This window comes from Equus asinus, chromosome 6 (genome assembly GCF_041296235.1).
Source record: "Equus asinus isolate D_3611 breed Donkey chromosome 6, EquAss-T2T_v2, whole genome shotgun sequence".
In the NCBI taxonomy this organism is placed as follows: Eukaryota; Metazoa; Chordata; class Mammalia; order Perissodactyla; family Equidae; genus Equus; species Equus asinus.
The window spans coordinates 93147374-93164944 of record NC_091795.1 but is presented as its reverse complement, the minus strand read 5'-3'; the positions used below and the strand labels follow the sequence as shown (position 1 = coordinate 93164944).

At 46.2% G+C, this 17571-nt stretch overlaps 1 protein-coding gene across 8 annotated transcripts in view; it reads left to right on the top strand.

Annotated features, from left to right (window-relative positions):
• The window catches only part of LPIN1 (lipin 1), a 123383-nt gene that overhangs the window by 62518 nt on the left and 43294 nt on the right, over nucleotides 1–17571 (top strand). For 3 of the 8 annotated variants that reach the window (XM_070512580.1, XM_070512583.1, XM_070512586.1), the window contains 5 exons: nucleotides 7754–7954; nucleotides 8733–8828; nucleotides 11500–11807; nucleotides 13437–13562; nucleotides 15626–15733. In XM_070512580.1, the coding sequence (XP_070368681.1) occupies nucleotides 7754–7954; nucleotides 8733–8828; nucleotides 11500–11807; nucleotides 13437–13562; nucleotides 15626–15733 (839 nt within the window). Of the gene's footprint in view, nucleotides 1–4903; nucleotides 5061–7753; nucleotides 7955–8732; nucleotides 8829–11499; nucleotides 11808–13436; nucleotides 13563–15625; nucleotides 15734–17571 lie in introns of those variants that run through there. The other 5 variants (XM_070512584.1, XM_070512587.1, XM_070512581.1 and 2 more) reach the window with 4 other exon arrangements.

The following is a 17571-nucleotide window of genomic DNA, read 5'->3' as shown; positions in this document are numbered from 1 at the left end:
AGATGCTTAGTCTCATAGGTTACACTTTCTGCCCTGGCTCCGGAGCAGCCTCTGTAATTCTGTAGCTTTAATTACAGTCTATGATGATCCATATGGCACTGGATATTCTGTAAACATGCTTAATATTCTTTGACCTTTAGAACTAGATGGCTGCCGTCTGCTTTGCTAAAGCCACACGACTGATTATCTGTCACTGGGCCTCGCTCATTTATACCATTTTCATCTGCCCAGCACTGCACAGGAGAACAGGGGAGACTCGGGGTTCAGCCCGGGCCTCCGTTCTCACTCTGCTGCTTGCTGCTCCTGCTACAGCGAGCATCATGCACTCCTGGCGCCCCTCGCTCCTGGTCGGAAACGGGCTAATAATGCTGGTCCTGAGTACTGCACAGGTTGCTCAGATTTGCACCAGATGAACTCACTTGCGTGAAGGAGTCTTATACATTGTGAACTGCTCTACAGACGTAGCGTGCTGGTTTGCGTGGCCTTTTTCTTGAATTCGGTTAGTGATACAGCAAGGGTTTGGAGTGTACATGTGATGGGCGTTGGGTCTGATGGTTTTGGGTTGTTACTTTCTCTCCAAAGTCGGTCGACACCCTTCGTGGTTTTCCAGGCCCTTTTAAGTCTTTCTCGTAAGCATCATTTTATGCTTCTCACCTCCACTGATTGTCCCGGGCAGGCGTGCTTAGTTAGCTGTTCTGCCGGGGAAGAAGCGTGCTCGCTCAGGCTGCACCTGCAGCTCCCCGGAGGCCCTCGCGAAAACAAGGATGGGTCTCAGGGGGCTGTGCCAACGGGAAAAATTTAATGTCACACAGACAGTGGATTTCTTAGCCCGAAATTCTGTTTTGTTCTGGGTATCCTTTCAGAGGTGAATCGAAGGTTGGCCTCTGCTGAAACTCCACTATAGTTAGGGAATTTGTTTTCAGTGGTTCCCTTCCATTTGCTCCTAGTATGTTTCTTCTTTTCTCTTTATGGGATGGCCTACCAGCTCGTTCCTTATTAAAACATTAGAGTGTTGCAGATGCCCCGGTGGCTGTGACAGCCCTAGGCCCTCTGTGTCCTGGATAAGTGGAGACCCCTCCATGGCACAGATCTGCATCTTCCTACTGCCACTGCTCCCTTGCTGGCTTGCCACAGTGGGCACCAGAGGTAAATAAACTTCCCCTGAGCCCTTGTCCTTCACTCTGGGGCATGCATTTGTTTTTAATGTGATACGAGAAGGAGAGGGGCAGCTTTGATCGTGCATCTTCTGTTTCCATTGTCCCAATGGAAAAGTGTTCTAAACCCGTAAAGCATTTTCACTTTGGGGAGACAATCACTATACAGGTTTAATTCAATCAAATCATTCCCGAAGCACTTAGCTTAATAAACAGATACATAAGATTAGACTCCTGGCGAATGTTGAAGGATTGTAGTCAAAGCAAGCATGGGAATAGTTCAAGAAAACATGGCTGTGTATGACTGCAAACGTTTCCCGGGCCCCTGGGATGGGTCAGGCGCCGGGGGAGAGGCTGGATGCCCAGGGATGCGCGGGCCTCCTCTCTGTCCTCAAGGAGAGCAGACCAGCTTGGTGGACGGGTGTCTGTCCAGCCGCTTGACTGTGACAGCCAGCATTTGTCAAGCAGCTGGCCTGGATGAGCGGTCATGTCATTAACTGAGCCCGAGGACTGAGGAGGGGGTTCAGTTGGCAAAACTTGAGTTGTTTTGGGTGTTTCTGAAGGAGGTTTCCTGGGCAGCCGGGGGAGGATCTGGAGGAGGCAACGGGAAATAGAGATTAAGGAGTGGTCGTAGGACTCTTGCGGGATACTTAGTTCTTAAAGAGAAGACTGTAGAAAGAAAAGTAGAGGTGAGAAAGATGGAACAAAAATGGTGATTCTGAGACATGTCTTCACAGAGACAGTTTTGTGGGTGTCCTGGCCTTTGCTGGGGTGAGGGTTCTCACCCTGAGTCTGATCTCCCAGTCTTCTCAGAGGAGAGAAGAGTGGCACATACGTAGACACTGCCCCACTTCACCATTTCATTTCCAGGGAGCAAACCCGCAATATTAAGTGGAGACATGTTTCTGCCTAGATAATAACGCACCTTCCGTAACTTTCTAGTTGAGAGAACTAGAAAGGGAATTAACATCACTTTTATCCACTTGTATTATGAATGAGCAGAACAGCTGATTCCCGAGTTGATGATGAAGGGCCTTGGCCTAAAATAATTCAAATTCGTTTGTTTAGTTTTAATAATTGATGCTGTCAAGTAGAACATGCTGTTTATTGTTAATGTTTAAATAGAATCCCAGGTGGAAATATGCTTTTGGAGTTTTATGTTCCTGGGTGTCTTATCTGTTTGGGTCTAATATAAGTGCTGAAGCAGCTTCTAACTTAGGGAAGACTATCTGGAAAGATATATTCTAATGGGATGTGATAACCTCAGAAAATTGTTATTCTAGAAGGTCATCCTGGAAGATGGCACCTTTAAAAAAATGTGTTTACATGTTTCTTGACCTCAGAGTTGCCCTGCAAATCCACAGCACAGCTTGGGGAATCCCAGTTTGGCCAAAGAGTTTTTGGAGGTTTGGTCAGCTCTCCTTGAGAAACTTCTGACCCAGGGCTGTGGCATCCGCTTCACGTGGTCAACGAAGCCCTGGCAGGTGGAGCAGCTATTTCTTGCCAAATTTTGAGATAAAAATCACTAGATTTAAAGTAAGTCGGTGTGGGGTGAATGACGAGCAGGTGTCTCAAAGCTCTTCACCTGGAACACTTTGTTCTCTACGGGTTTTACTTATCTGTGGTTCCTCTTGAGGTAATTGAGATACTTTCTTTTTCAAAACAAGTCTTCTGCTCGCTCCCTGATCAGGTGTCTCGGTGAACCCAGGAGACCGAGCACGGTGACCGGAGCGAGATGAACGGGGCACGGACAGGGAGGGCACTCTGTCCACCTGCTTCATGTGGCTTCTTATGTTGAGGTAAATCAAATTAGCTTCTTTCTTGAGCCTTTTGTTTCAGACGGAATTGAAGGAAGTGAAACTCGCGACTGCGCCCAGCTGGTTTATTCTTGGGTCCTTAAATATCTGCCTAGTGTTTATTTAGTGGAGATGCTGGAGGAGGGGCAGCCAAGAAGAGCTGGGCTTGCCCCCAACTCGCTGGAGGCCCTCAGCCGAGCAGACCCATGACGTGGATCTCAGGCCACCCTCTGCCCGTGAAGGGTGCCGTCCCGGGCCTCCTGGGCCCGTGCTTTCAAAGAAGTTTTTTAACCAAATAACATTCGTCTTCCTGAAATGAATGCTGATTAGTACCGTATTCTCCCTCAGCCCCTTTAAAAATTGTATTTAGTTGTGGTAAAATACACATAACATAAAATTAGACCGTCTTGACCATTTGTAAGTGTACAATTCAGTGAACTTAATGTAAGGGCATTCACAGTGTTGTGCAACCATCGCCACCATCGGTCTCTAGAACTTTCTTCATCTTGCAGAATGAACCTCTGTACCTATTAAACACTGACTGCCCTTCCCCCCTCCCCCTGGCCCCTGGTAATCACCATTCTACTTTCTATTCTGTGAGTTTGTCTGCTGGAATCATATCCTATAGTATTTGTCCTTTGTGGCTGGCTTATTTCACTCACCATAATGTCCTCAAGACTCATCCATGCTGTAGCGTGTGCCAGAATATCCTTCCTTTTTAGGGCTGGATAATATTCCCCTCCGTGTATATACTGCATTTTGTTTATTCACCCATTGGTGGACACTTGGGTTGTTCCCACCTTTTGGCCATTGTGAATAATGCTGCTGTGAACATGGGTGTGCAAATATCTTTTTGAGACCTTGATTTCAATTCTTTCAGATATATTCCAGAAGTGGAATTGCTGGATCATATGGTAATTCCATTTTTAATTTGTTGAGCAACCACCATGCTGTTTTCCATAGTGGTTGCATTATTTTACGTTGTCACCAGTGGTGCACAAGGGTTCTAGTTTCTTTACGTCCTTGTTTTTTTTTTCTTTTTTTTAGATAGCAGCCATCCAAATAGATGAGGTGGTGGTAGTAGTGTTCTTCCTTTTAGAAAATTCTCAGTGCTCAGCTAAGGCTGCCCCAGCAGGTAGATGTTGAGGACCGTTCCTAGGAGCGTATTGCCAGGTGGGGCTGTGGCCCTCTCATTTAAGAATCATGGAACAGACTTCCTGCTTCCACGTGGGGGTATTTTCAGTTTTGCAAATAAGTTGTTCAACAGAGGGGGTAGCTAAAGATATCAAAGTAACTTCTGGTTATTTGTGGTAGGAAAAATACACCAGGCTGATCCCGTGGATGCAAGACGGAAGATCACAGGGCTGGACGTGGGGAAGGCCCAGTCCAGGCTCCGTCTCTGCCGTGGGGGGATCTACCTAAGTCGCTTCCCATTTCTGGGCGTATTTCTTTAAAATGGGGATATTGGAACAACAGCTCAGTCAGGATCCTGCCAGCTTCGAAATTCTCGGATTTTGCATGATAACCTTGAATTCACTCACTGAAAAGGGGGAGCGATGCTTGTTCTTGAGGACAACAGAACAGAGCAACACTTAGTTTAAATGATTAGAGATGCCCTTTTGCCCGCCAAGAATTAGGCATCGCAGCCTTTACCTTCGAACGCTTGGAGCCGGGATTGGGCCTTGCAGGTCATCTTGGCCTGCATCCTCCTTTGACAGATGAGAAGCCCTATGCAGAGATGTGGTACCGTCCAATTAGGAGCCTTCTCTTCTTATGATAAGAGTGCTGGCCGGCAGGTCTCAAGCTCTTCTCAGGAGCTGTGTTAGCAGCAGCAGTGGCCCTGGCGTTGGGGTACGACCGCACGGCAGGGGAAGTGGTCACGCGTCACTGAGTGATGGGCGTAGCTCGTGTGTGAGGGCGATGAGGTGAGGAGAAGCGTAGGGGCCAGGAGAGAGGGCTCGAAAGAACCAAAATGGAGGTGGCTTCAGAATCCCGATCCCGGGTCCGGGTCTGCCGGCACGCCCGTGCTCTGGGCCTTTGCTTCATTGCACTTTTCTCATCTGCAAGGCTGCGTACTACAGGGTTATTGGGAGAAGCCCACGAACGGGAGGTAATGTGATGAAAGAGGTTGTACAGGAATGCCGGGCCTCCTGCCTGCTCGCAGCTGTGGAGTTAGAGCTTTAGCTCGGGGCGGGCACAGTGTTAAAGTCCAGGTGGAGCGTCAAGGTGGTGATTTCTTTTGTAAAATGACGCCCTGTCAGAAGCATGAGAGTTACAAAGAATCCTTTGTTTATCATTGATCTTTTCAGGCACTGATCTCCCCCCTTTTTGTGTGACGTGAGCTAAATCTGTACCATTCAACAGATTTAGAAAAGGCGGGCTTTGATATGTTTCCATACGCGTGACCTCGTTGGCGGTGAGGGCTGGGGGCAGGTCCCAGCGTGTCTCTCCCAGCCTTTGCGGGAGGCCTGCTGGTCTCCTCAACCGAGGGAGGCGGTGCAGTGTCCCTCCAGAGGGCATCCTTTAAAATTGTAAAGCGAGCCACCGAGGGCTTCCTGTGCTCTTTTCCTTGTAGGTTTTGCTCATTGCTTTTAGGTCTCTGACCTGTTCTCAGTTTTAATTAAATCAGTAGTTCTTGTTTGCCCAGTGCACACGGGTCGTTTGACTAACCACTTTGGAGCCTCAGTTTCCCCATTTGTAAACTGGGGATGCTAATATTACTTCTGCTTATGTCATAGGGTTGAGGTGAGGCTTACGAAAGGTATTTTTTGTGTTGTGTTTTAACTTGAAAGGATAGGGCTTGATCCTTGTCCTCAAGGAGAATCTGGCTTCACCAAGTGACAGGAGAACCACTTGGCAAAATAGTGACACATCAGAGCAAGGAGGTGCACAGAACCAAACTGTGTACACAGAGGTTCATCAGGGCAGGTGTGTGCATGTGCTGTGGCCCTCGCTGGAATCTCTAAGTATAAGGGCCCTGAGGTGGGTGGGGTCAGGTGGCCCCAGGGTAGGTAGTCGTCTTGGAGAATCGGGGTGTGTGGGCGGGGAGAAAGGGACAGGTCTTGGGATCCATTGATTGGAAGTCACGTTGTGCAAACCCTTCACGCTCAGATCTGGTATTTGAAATCTCATGTCTCTCAGGTCCACCAAAGCGTTAAGTGTATAGAGAAGAGAGAGGAAAACAGGGGTTAGATTGAGCCCTGAAGTGTAAGTGTGGCTAGAGCTGGAGAAGAAAGGACCTGGGGGGGGGTGGGGGGGGAAGGACCAGTGAGCAGGGCCACATCCCGGAGGGAGGTGAGAGGTGGATGGTGCGGCCCAGTGAAGCAGAGCAAGAGGAAGGAGTGGCCAGAGGAAGGCTGCAGGGGGGAGACGAAGACCTGCGTGCTGTGGGCCCATCTGAGGTGTCCAAGTCACATCAGGGCAGGTGACAGGGCCAGACAGTGGAGCCGGAGGGCGGGCTGTGCCCAGGTGGGCAGTCGGGCAGGTGTGGACCAGTGCCGAGATGGTTGTCGGAGCCAGAGCACAGCACCAGCTCAGACTCCCGTGACTGCACCTGGATGTCCCTCGGATTGTCCCTTTGCCTCCATTGCTGCTTCACTGCCTCCTTTCAGGCTGGCATCGTTTCTCAACTGCACCATCGTCAACAGCCACCAGCTAGCCTTCTTGCCTTCACCTTCTCTTCTTGCCCATCTTTACCTTTTTACCACGATGCTCTTTCTAAATCAGGATTGAATTGTCATTTTGTTGTTTCCGAATCTCCAGGGGCTTCACATTGCTGCCTAGCGCCGTCTGAATCTCCTGGCGTGGTTCACCTCTCCGTCCTTCCCCTGCATGGTCTCGGTTGCAGGCACTGTCCCTCTCTGTGCCTTTGCACGTGCCTCTCCTCTTGCAGGGCGCTTGTCCACCTTCTCCATCCTAAAAACCGTCAGCTCTCCTCCAGGCGCGCCGAGTGCCAGCTGCTCTGTGCTGCGTCCTCCTCCTGCCTTGGTCGGAACTCCCTTAGCACTTACTTAAAACAGATGCAGCAACGCAGGCCTGTAGCTTAGTGATTGCGTCTTACTTCTCTCTCCTTCACGAGCCTCTGAGTCCCTTCAGAGGGTAGCGACTGTGTGTTTGGTGTCTCTGTGTCGCCAGCACCAGGCCTTTTCTAGAATAGACACCCTGGATATTTGCTGAGTCACCTTCCATTGATCAACTGGGCAGCCAGACTGAAGCAGAGCACAGATATCGCCTGGAGTGATGGGAGAGAATTGGGCAGGCCGCCAAGGACCAGGATGGAAATTGTTCAGAATAAAAGTCATTTGTTTGCTTCTCAAGGAAAAATAGTCATTTTTTTTTCAACCAATAATATTAAGTACCTACTCTGTTTGGAATTGTGGGGGATACTAAGAGGTAAAAAATACAGACTCTTTTCTCAAGGGTCTTAAGATTTGGTTATAAAACCCACACATAATGACAGAGGAAGGCACAGGTGGCGAGAGCCCTAAGGACGGTATAAACAAGTACCGTGGACCTCAGAGTGGAGGGGCCCAGTGCGGGCTGCGATGGGGCTTTCTGGTCCTGGGGCATCTGTGCTGGACCTTGCGAGGGTGGAGACTGGTGGGCTTGCTGTTTGGGTGGGCGAGGTGGCTGGTGGGGGTGGGTGTGGTGGAGCCTATGGCAGTGCAACAGAATGATCTGAGCAAGGTGTGAAAGTGAAACGTGTAATAGAGGCTTTTGAAATGACGGGGAGTTCCTTGTGAGCTTCCCCCAATTAATTGTTTGTGTGTCTGTGTGTGTTATGTCTGTGTCTCTGTCTTCTAGGCTCAAACCATGAATTACGTGGGGCAGTTGGCGGGCCAGGTGTTTGTCACCGTGAAGGAACTCTACAAGGGCTTGAATCCTGCCACCCTGTCTGGATGCATCGATATCATCGTTGTGCGCCAACCCAACGGGAGCCTTCAGTGCTCCCCTTTCCATGTCCGCTTTGGGAAGATGGGGGTCCTGCGCTCCCGAGAGAAAGTGGTAAGAGCGGAGGACGCAGTGACCTGGGGGACAGGTTCTCTCCTCAGGGGGATTCATCGTGTTTCTGTGGCTTCACATATCCAGGGCTTCTCGCAGACCCAGAGTGAAGCTCTCCATGGAAAGTGCTTTTCACTGAGTTGACAATTATGAATTCACATTCTTCCAGTTACTGTAGCTGTATAAATCACTCCAGAATTGAGTCGCACAAACCATTTATTAAGCTTATGGGTCTAAGGGTCAGGAATTCAGACCAAGCGTAGTGGGGCTGGGTTGCCTCTGCTCTCTGTTGTCTGGGGCCTCTGCTGGGAGGCTCAGTCCTCTGGACTCTTCCAGACGCACTCACTCCCATGCCTGTGGTTCTTGGCTGGGCACAGTGGAGGCTGTTGGGCACCTGTACGTGGTCTCATGTGGTGCCAAACGTGGCGGCTGGCTACAGGGGTGAGCATCTCCAGAGAGAGGGAGCCAGGAGGCGCTGTGTTCTTTCTCTGACCTCGCCTGGGAGGGCACATAGCGTCCCTTCTGTTGTGCTCTACTCGTTGGGGCAATTGCAAGCCTACCCCAGCCCAGGGCAGAGGGGCAGGGGGAATAGACTTCGTTTCTCGATGGGGAAGAGCATGTAGGACCAGATCCACCGACTGAGATGTGGAATTGTGAGATATTTTTGGGATGTGTGTCATTAAATATGTAGATTAAGCATGTAGAGACGTGGCCATCCCCCATGAGGTGTCTAGTTAAGAAGGCAGCTCCTTGTTTTCTTAAATGTCTCTTTTTCCTTCAGGTTGACATAGAAATCAATGGGGAATCTGTGGATTTGCACATGAAATTGGGAGATAATGGAGAAGCGTTTTTTGTTCAAGAGACTGATAATGATCAGGTAAGGAAGGCTAGTGGTCAAGCTGACTTCCTAGTTTTGAGCGTTGAGCCCTGCTTATCTAGGAGACACAGCGGAAGTGTGTGTGGAGACGTCCTGTTGCCTGGCTGTGTGGACAAAGGCAGCAGAGAAAAGGGGCTGTTTACTGGACAGGATGGGTGTGCACTGTGTCCACACCAGACTCGGCAGTCCTGGCCTGCTTCAGTTGGCTCAGTGTTTCCAGGGAGAGACAGAGGAACCGAATCACACTGGCCGGAACCATTGCCCAAAGCATACAAGTCACACTGGTGTGTGAAACCTCAAATGGCTGGATGTTCTAATTTTGTTCAGTGAGTGACCAAAATCACTGTTATTTTTAATTATTTAAAAATTTTAACAACCTTATTGAGATAATTCTCATACCATATAATTTATCCATTTCAAGTGTATAATTCAGTGGTTTCTAGTATTTTCACAGATATGACAACCATCACTGCAGTCAATTTTAGAACATTTTCACCACCTCAGAAGAACTCTATACCCTTTAGCTATCACCTGCCCATCACCCCCCGACCTTCCCCCCAGCTCTAAGCAACCACTAATCTACCTTCTGTGTTTATAGATTCCCTTCTTCTGAACCTTTATGTGAATGGAATCGTCTAGTATGTGGTCCTTTGTGCCTGGCTTCTCTCACGTAGCACAGTGTTGTCAAGGTTCATCCGTATTGTAGCGTGTGTCAGGACTTCATTCCTCTGTATAGCCGAATAGTATTCCATTATATCCACGTACCACGTTTTGTTTATGCTTCCATGTGTTGATGGACACTTGGGTTGTTTCTACCTTTTAGCTGCTGTGAACGTTCATGTGCAGGTTTTCGCATGGACATACGTTTTCGTTCTTCTTGGGTATATACTTAGGAGCGGAATTGCTGGGTCCGGTGCTAACTCTGCATTTGACATTTGAGGAACTGCCACACTGTTGTCCAGAGCTGCTGTACCATTTGACATTCCCACCAGCAGTGCACAAGAGTTCTGATTTGTCCCCATCTTCATCAATATTTGTTATCTGACTTTGTGGTTCTAGCCATCCTAGTGGGTGTGAAGTGGTATCTCATTATGGTATTGATTTGCGTTTCCCTAATGGCTAATGATGCTGAGCATCTTCTCATATGCTTATTGGCCATTTCTGTGTATTCTTTGGAGAAATGTCCATTCAGATCCTTTGCTCATTTTTTAATTGGGTTGTTTGTCTTTTTCTTATTGAGTTGTAAAAGTTGACTGTATAGTCTAGATATAAGTCCCTTATCAGATACCTGAGTTGTAGATATTTTCTTCCTTTGTTTGGGTTGTCTTTTCACTTTCTTGATGGTGTCCTTCGAAGCACAAAAGTTTTTAATTTTGATCAAGTCCAGTTTATCTATTTTTTCTTTGGTTGCCTGTGCTTTTGGCGTCATGTCTCAGAATCCTTTGCCACGTCCAAGGTCATGAAGATATACCCCTCTGTTTTCTTTTAAGACAAACCATCTTTTTTTTTTAACTTTCGTTCACTGAGTAAGCTACTCTGAAGGGATCTGATTTAGTGATTCCTCAATAAAATGCACTTGAACCAGCCCCTTTACGGGAAGACAGCCCGATTGAAAAGGATCAGCTCTCAGTAGCTCCAGGCTCTAAAATGAAGGCCTGTAGCTTCAGTTTCAGAGGATGGTGTGGGAGCCGCAGACCGTGGTGGGCCTGCTAGGCTGGCCTTGCAGGGTGCCTGTGGGTAGGATGGGGCCTCAGAGGCCAGAGTATGTCCTGCCATACAGATCCCCGTACTGTCCCTGGGAGGCTGCTGGAGGTTGGGAGCCTGTGTCCTGCATCACCGGATTGCCACATGATGCCGTCTCCCCTGCATCTGCGGAGGTGTGCCCTTCTCTTTTCAGTCCGTGGACTCGTCTCTGCTCTTGAGTCACTGTGAGCACTCTGCGTTTCTCATTCATTTGGCCCAGCTGAGCAGCTGGGTGAGATGGCTTCTCACATCCCTTCCAGCCTAAGGCTCCACCCCTCAGATGTGGATTTGATCCGTGTAGCACGTTGGATGTTCTCTAAACCACTTCCAACCGTCAGCAGCAAGCTTCTGTGTATCCCACTCTCTCATGTATATTCTTGTTACCAGGTTTCTCATAATAAACACGTCATTCATTAATAAAATGATTGGTAATCAAGCAACCGTTAAATTGACAGGCCGTGTGTTTTTTCCTTTTGTTTTTAAGAAGAGGATCAATATCTCATTACTCGACAGCCGCATACCTGGACGTGCTCTTGTGCAGCAGGCGAATGGGGACTGTCAGCCGTTTTTTTAAAAAAATTATTATTGTCTTAATGCAGTGCGTATTAAAAATGCACACACATAGGCATTTGCTCACTCTTTCACAGACACACACACACACTGATAATTACCTCACTCTGTTATAGTTATGAAAATGCAGGATTCAGTCCAACATGGCATTTAATGAATTGTTGACTTTGTGATCCTCCACCACATTAGGCAGCCACATCCCCAGACCACTGTGGCTGTGATGTTTTGTGACACTGCCCCGCGTGGGCCTCCCTGAGGAGTGCTTGGGCCCCTAAATTAACACTGGCCTTTGGCATCGTCCTGCTTCTTAAACCCAAATTAGCAAGACTCTCTTTTGAAAATATTTTCTGTCCTTTAGGAAGTGATCCCCATGCACCTGGCCACCTCCCCTATCCTGTCAGAGGGAGCCTCGCGAATGGAGTGCCAGCTGAAAAGGAACTCTGTAGACAGGATAAGAGGCCTGGACCCCAACACATCAGCCCAAGTCTTACCTCCCAGTGAGACCCCTTCAGGTGGCTCTTTAGGGAAGAAGAGAAGAAAAAGGAGGAGAAAATCCCAGCTGGACACCCTGAAAAGAGATGACGACATGAACACATCTGAAGATGAAGACATGTTTCCCATAGAGATGAGCTCGGATGAGGAGACAGAACCGCTGGACAGCAGTAGGTAAGTGTGAATGGAAGGCGGGGTCTCTACTGGAATTGGGTGCATTAATTTTGTAAGATGGTTCTTATGAATGCTTTTTCCCCCTAGAATGTCTTAATCTTCTGTTAAAGCATTTTAGACTGAATTTTGGAGTCATGCAGACCCAGTCTTAAAGTTGCATGAAGATTTGGTGTAGCTTATGGCTAAGAGATCATTGGTAACACACCAAACCTCTTAGGCTGATAACATAATGGTTCCAGAACAGAACCAAGACAGGAACTGAGCAAACTAATACTTAATGCATGAAACTGTTATTCAGAACCTATTTATTCTTTTTTTTTTTTTTTAAAGATTTCTTTTTTTTCCTTTTTCTCCCCAAAGCCCCTCGGTACATAGTTGTATATTCTTCATTGTGGGTCCTTCTAGTTGTGGTATGTGGGACGCTGCCTCAGTGTCGCTTGATGAGTAGTGCCATGTCTGCACTCAGGATTCGAACTGACGAAACACCGGGCTGCTTGCAGCGGAGCGCATGAGCTTAACCACTCGGCCACGGGGCCAGCCCCAGAACCTATTTACTCTTACTTGAGCACCAACTGTGTACATGGCAGGTGGGCTGATTCAGCTGGGGGCTGGTCTGCGATAGACTGCTCCTTTTCACTTGTGCTCGGGCCCAAAGTTTAATGGACATCTGTTCTATTTTCCTTTGCTTTTAACAGTGTGGTGAAGTTTCTCTGTATTACTATTTTGGTGAAAAATGCCAGTTTTAAAAGACAAACTCATTTTAGAGAGTGTTTGATGTTTCAGATTTGTGTGTAATTCAGTGTAACTTTTGGTAATTGTTTCCGTGTCGTGTTAAGAAGGGGTAAGGAACATCAGGTATCTTCCTGCTTCATTATTCAGAAGAGGATTTTTTTTCCTGGCTAAAAATAAAGGCAAATTGGCAGTGTCACTTTTCCTAACTACAGCCTCTGCTCTGCTGCAGGCTCAGACTGGGTGGTTGGGCTTCGTACATTACCTTCCCTCGTGGCTTTTAATTTCCAAACTTAGAGATATTTCAGGTAACATCAAAAATACGGACAGATGGCCTCTGCATGGGTGAAATAGTGAATCATGTTTTGTGATGAGGGTGTTATACCTGAAACAAGGTAGATTTGCAATCATTTCATAATTAGAAGATGCATTTGGTTTAGATCATTTTATTCTGCTAGATAAGACGTTATCTGTGTGTGGTCATTCTGTTATTTGGCAGTTCCACCCGTGCATGGCAAGGGTTTTATAGCCCCCTGGGTCCAGTTTTGGGCCCGATCTACCTCTCAGGCTTTTGAGAGGTTAAATGTGAAAGGTAGTGACTATATAAGGTGCTACGATGTAAGTAACAAGCAATGTAATCATGTGCAGGTGTCTAGGTCCAAATACTTGAACGCAATAATTTTGCATTTATAATTCAGCCAAAGCATGAACACAGAATACATTTCTGTGTGACTGTATCTCACTTTTTTCCTCTCCACTGCCTGGAGTAAGCCTGGGTGGTTTAAACAGAGGTGGTGTCAATCTACAAAGCACTTAGAGATAATCAAGAAAAAATGGAAACTTGTCTTTATTATGCGTCTATCGCTAATAATTGTTTGACTTTCATATTTTTTTCTCCAGAACTCTTTCTAATGATATACCTCCATTCCAAGAAGATATCCCTAAGGAAAACCTCTCCCCAGTCATGACTTATCCTCAGTCAGCATCGTACCCTAATTCCGATAGAGAGTGGTCCCCCAATACCAGGTATGTTGCTGGTGTGTGTATGTGTGTGTCCACCTGTCTTGGTCCAGAGGATTTGAAGTCAGTTAGAGGAAGCGTGTTTAACAAAATAGTGAAATACAAATAAAAATGAAAATAACTAGGACCAGAAAAAATGCAATTTAAAGTAGGAGGTACAGGATTAAAAACAGATCATGTGCAGATCATGAACTTCTGTCTAATATCATGATGGAACTGCAGATGGGGCTCTCAGCTCCTGAGGTGACGTGGACAGGAAAACCGCTCCTTAAGTTACGTAATGCTGCTTGTCCACAGGAGAGAACAGGTGGTGGCGCCTTTCTTGAGACTCAGCCCTTAGGTAAAATTCAGACCCAGAGAGGTGGCTTCAGAGCCACCGAGGTCCTTCGGGGCTGTTAGAGTGACGCCTTCTCCTCACACGTAATCCATGCTGCTCAATTCGAGAATGTTTATTTTTCTCGAGTTCCAGGGTAAACTTGGGGAACCTGAACTGCTCAGAATGTAGATTGCCTCCTGACAACTCCAGAGACTGTTAAGTCGGTGACACCTGTGAGGCTCTGGGAGCCCTTCCGAGCAGTTTTCAGAGGAACCGGGGAGGGGACAGACCTAAATCGTGTGCTCAACAGGGACGAGATCACCCCCACTGGAACAGAAATTGCTTCTTGGACAGCAGAAAATTCTTAGATACTATGGTTTGTGGCCTCTAGAGAGCCAGAGCACGTAAAGAGCTAGAGAGCGTATCCATGGCATTAACAGTTCATGGTGGAGAGAAGGCCATTGGGAAAAAATGTCTCCAAAGGCTCGGGGGTGTGGTAGTGATGGAAAGAGGTTTCCTAGGCTTCCTGCCTAAAACCAGTCTGATCCAGATGCTCCGCCTGGTTCCAGTTTGACCAGAGTAATCTTAACGAGACAGCACAGTCAGCGGTGTGTACTCTGTTGAGGTCGGAGAAAAAGAGATATGTCACATATGTCACGTGCCTGGTTTCCAGCCAGGACTGTGACAGTAACTGTTAGTCAACCCGAGTGGGGTGGGGGCCTGTGAAGCCCCCTCCTCGAGGTCTGTCTGTCTTCAGACCAACTCTGTCTGATAGAAACATTGTGCTAACTGCATTCGTAATTTTAAATTTTCTAGTAGCCATCCTTAAAAAGTAAAAAAAGGAAGTGATGAAATTAATTTTTGTGATGTATCTCATTCGATCCAGTATATCCAAAATATTACCATTTCAAGTAATCAGTTTAAAAAAATTATTAATGAGATATTTCACATTCTTGTTTCCACACTAATTTGTGTATTTCATACATGCAGAACATCTCAATTTGAACGAGTCACATTTCAAGTGCTCAGTAGCCACATGCAGCTAGTGGCTGTCACATTGGACCGTGCTACGAGACCTTTCTAGAACCTCATATGTTCTCTCCATAGGTCTGTGGAGAGACACCCTCAGGAGGGAAAAACACAGCACTTTAGGGAGAAAATTATGTGGAATAGTTAGAAACCACTAATAAGTGAAAAAATCTGTTGAAACACTACATTAATTTTAAGAATTTAAAATAAATATTTTAAACACAACCCTGAATTTATTTCTTTCACGTTTTGCTTTATGAATCCAGAATCATGACCGTGTCAGATTATATGGATCTGACCACTGTCGAATGCAATTACAAATTAGGATAAATAGATACATTCACATACTTAGAATTATGTATTTTCTTTAAAGGGACAATTGATAGCACGCATTATCAAATCTTTGCAGTTTGTAGTTTGATTAAGCACTAAATTCTGGCCAGAAAAAATTCTGACCATGAAAACAATCTTTTATGGGCATGTGGATGAAATAGAAAGTGAAATGGGTCTTTGGGCAGTTTCCTGTTTTTGTGTTTCAGAAATTTCTTGTTGATTTCTTAGTGATTTCAACACGTAGTGCTCTGCTGTTGTCAGCTGCCTCCGTATGTTCATCTTTTTACAAACGTTATTGTTGAGAGTAGTCAAATAATTTATATGAAGTTTCATTTAATTTAATTGACCTGTGATCTTTTCTTTCTTTTAATGTCTATCACGTGGTATCCAGTAGCCCGCTAGATTGCAAAAGGACTCACCTCCATCTGGCAGTTGCGGCCGAGGGAGGTCTTTCTAGCTCTTGTCCTCCACAGTCTTCCCACTTCCGTGCTTCAGACAGGTAGAGAGGTTCCTTTCCCCGCTTGGCTGTCTTCAATAATGAGAACTTTGATCTAACTCTGAGAAATCTGTTTTACCATTAACCGAATTACTTATGTAGAAAATACGTGTTGAAAATATGAAGTGAAAATTTTAATCTAACTCTTATAAATCTATTTTACTAACCAAATTACTTGTGAGGAAAACACGTATAAATCATTATTTTCCTTTCATTTTTAAGCATTCGTAGATTATTATAATTTTTTAAAGTGCTAAATTTGACTCTCTGGAAATAAGGGGTAAGCATATAATTCTTCCTAGTTCTGTGGAGTGCTTTGAAAAACAGAATAATGGAATAAAGTTGGGGGATGTGATCTTTTGCTTTGTGTCGAGGGTTGTTCAACAAATGAGTTTACGAGATTGTTTTTAGCGTGCCACTTTAGTGTAACGAAGCTATTCCAACTCTTTCAATAGCTCACGAGACTTTCTGAGTAACGGAATCAGATATTTCCAGGCATTTCTGGAAAAGAATTTTGGAGAATCGCGTAGGATGGGTGTTAAGGCTTAGGATCGTAGGTTTATCTTTCATTTGATGGGTGGTCCAGATCTCTGCCTTGGTTCCCTCAATGTTTCCGCACTTTGACCTGCCTACTTTACAGACGTGTGAACTCTATGAACTCCAGCAAATGAAGCCTTGATTAATTTCTACATGGGAACTGTCTTTCTTTTGATGAGAGAACTGAATCTTTGGAAGTGCTTCGTTCAGAGGTCACATGTGCAGAGGAAAGGCCATTTTAAATGAAGCAAACTAAGTGTGAGCAATTATAACTAATTGCCTAATTGGGACTGGCAAAAATACTGAAAACTCTTAGATGGCTAATCAGTGCATTATTTATGAAAATCAGTCAGTGACCTTGTAAACTTACTTTTTTGAACAACCCTTGATCTTAAAAGTCTAATATCTAATAATGGGAAATTTGGAATCATCTTTCTCATCAGTCACACTCAGCATCGAGAGTCTTTTCCCTAATTCATCTCTGTCATCTGAATTCCCTCAGGAGTCGCAGCACGTGTGCATGTCTTGGTGTAGAGTCCTGTTGAGAGGGCAGGTGTGGCCTGAGGGGCCAGTGTTTGCTGTGGTGGCATATTGAGTGTGAGGGGGGAGCTTCCATCTGTGGTTTCACACGGGGCTTGGTTCTTTATGAACAGGAGTTTACAAACCTGAATGCCTCTGTGGAAACCTTAGGCTCACAGCTTTTGTCAGAGGGTCAGAATATCAGGGATCCTGGTGTTGGGAGGTGTTGCCAGAGAGCTGTGTTCAACATACGCATTCTTCTAGAGCAGGGCTCAAGCAAACCACAGCCTGTGGGCCAAACCTGGCCCCCCATCTGTCTTGGTAAAGTTTTCTGGGAGCACAGGCAGTTTGTTTACTTACTGTCTGTGGCTGCTTTTGAGCTACAAAGGCAGAAGTGAGTAGTTGTGACAGAGATCGCATAACCCTCAAAGCCTGAAATACTATCTGGCCTTTTACGGAAAACGTTTGCTGACCCCCTCCTCCAGAGCAAGCGTAATCTAAAGGGCTTTACTTAATTCAGTGCAGCGGGTAAGATAATTTATTGTTCCAAAGAATTTATAAGAAAATATAAATTGTATTTTTATGCGGTAAAATATAACAGCGGGAGCTTTTTAAACAAATGGTTTGAGGTTTGCGGGCAGCGCTGTTGCGGGAGGAAGCCAGTTGCTGTGGACTTTTCCGTGATGGCCCTGGAGGGAGATTGGGTTCAGGTCACGGTTGCAGGAACACCGGAGGCCTCCACATTCCCTTTGCACGTTTCACTGATAGTGAACATATTGTGGACG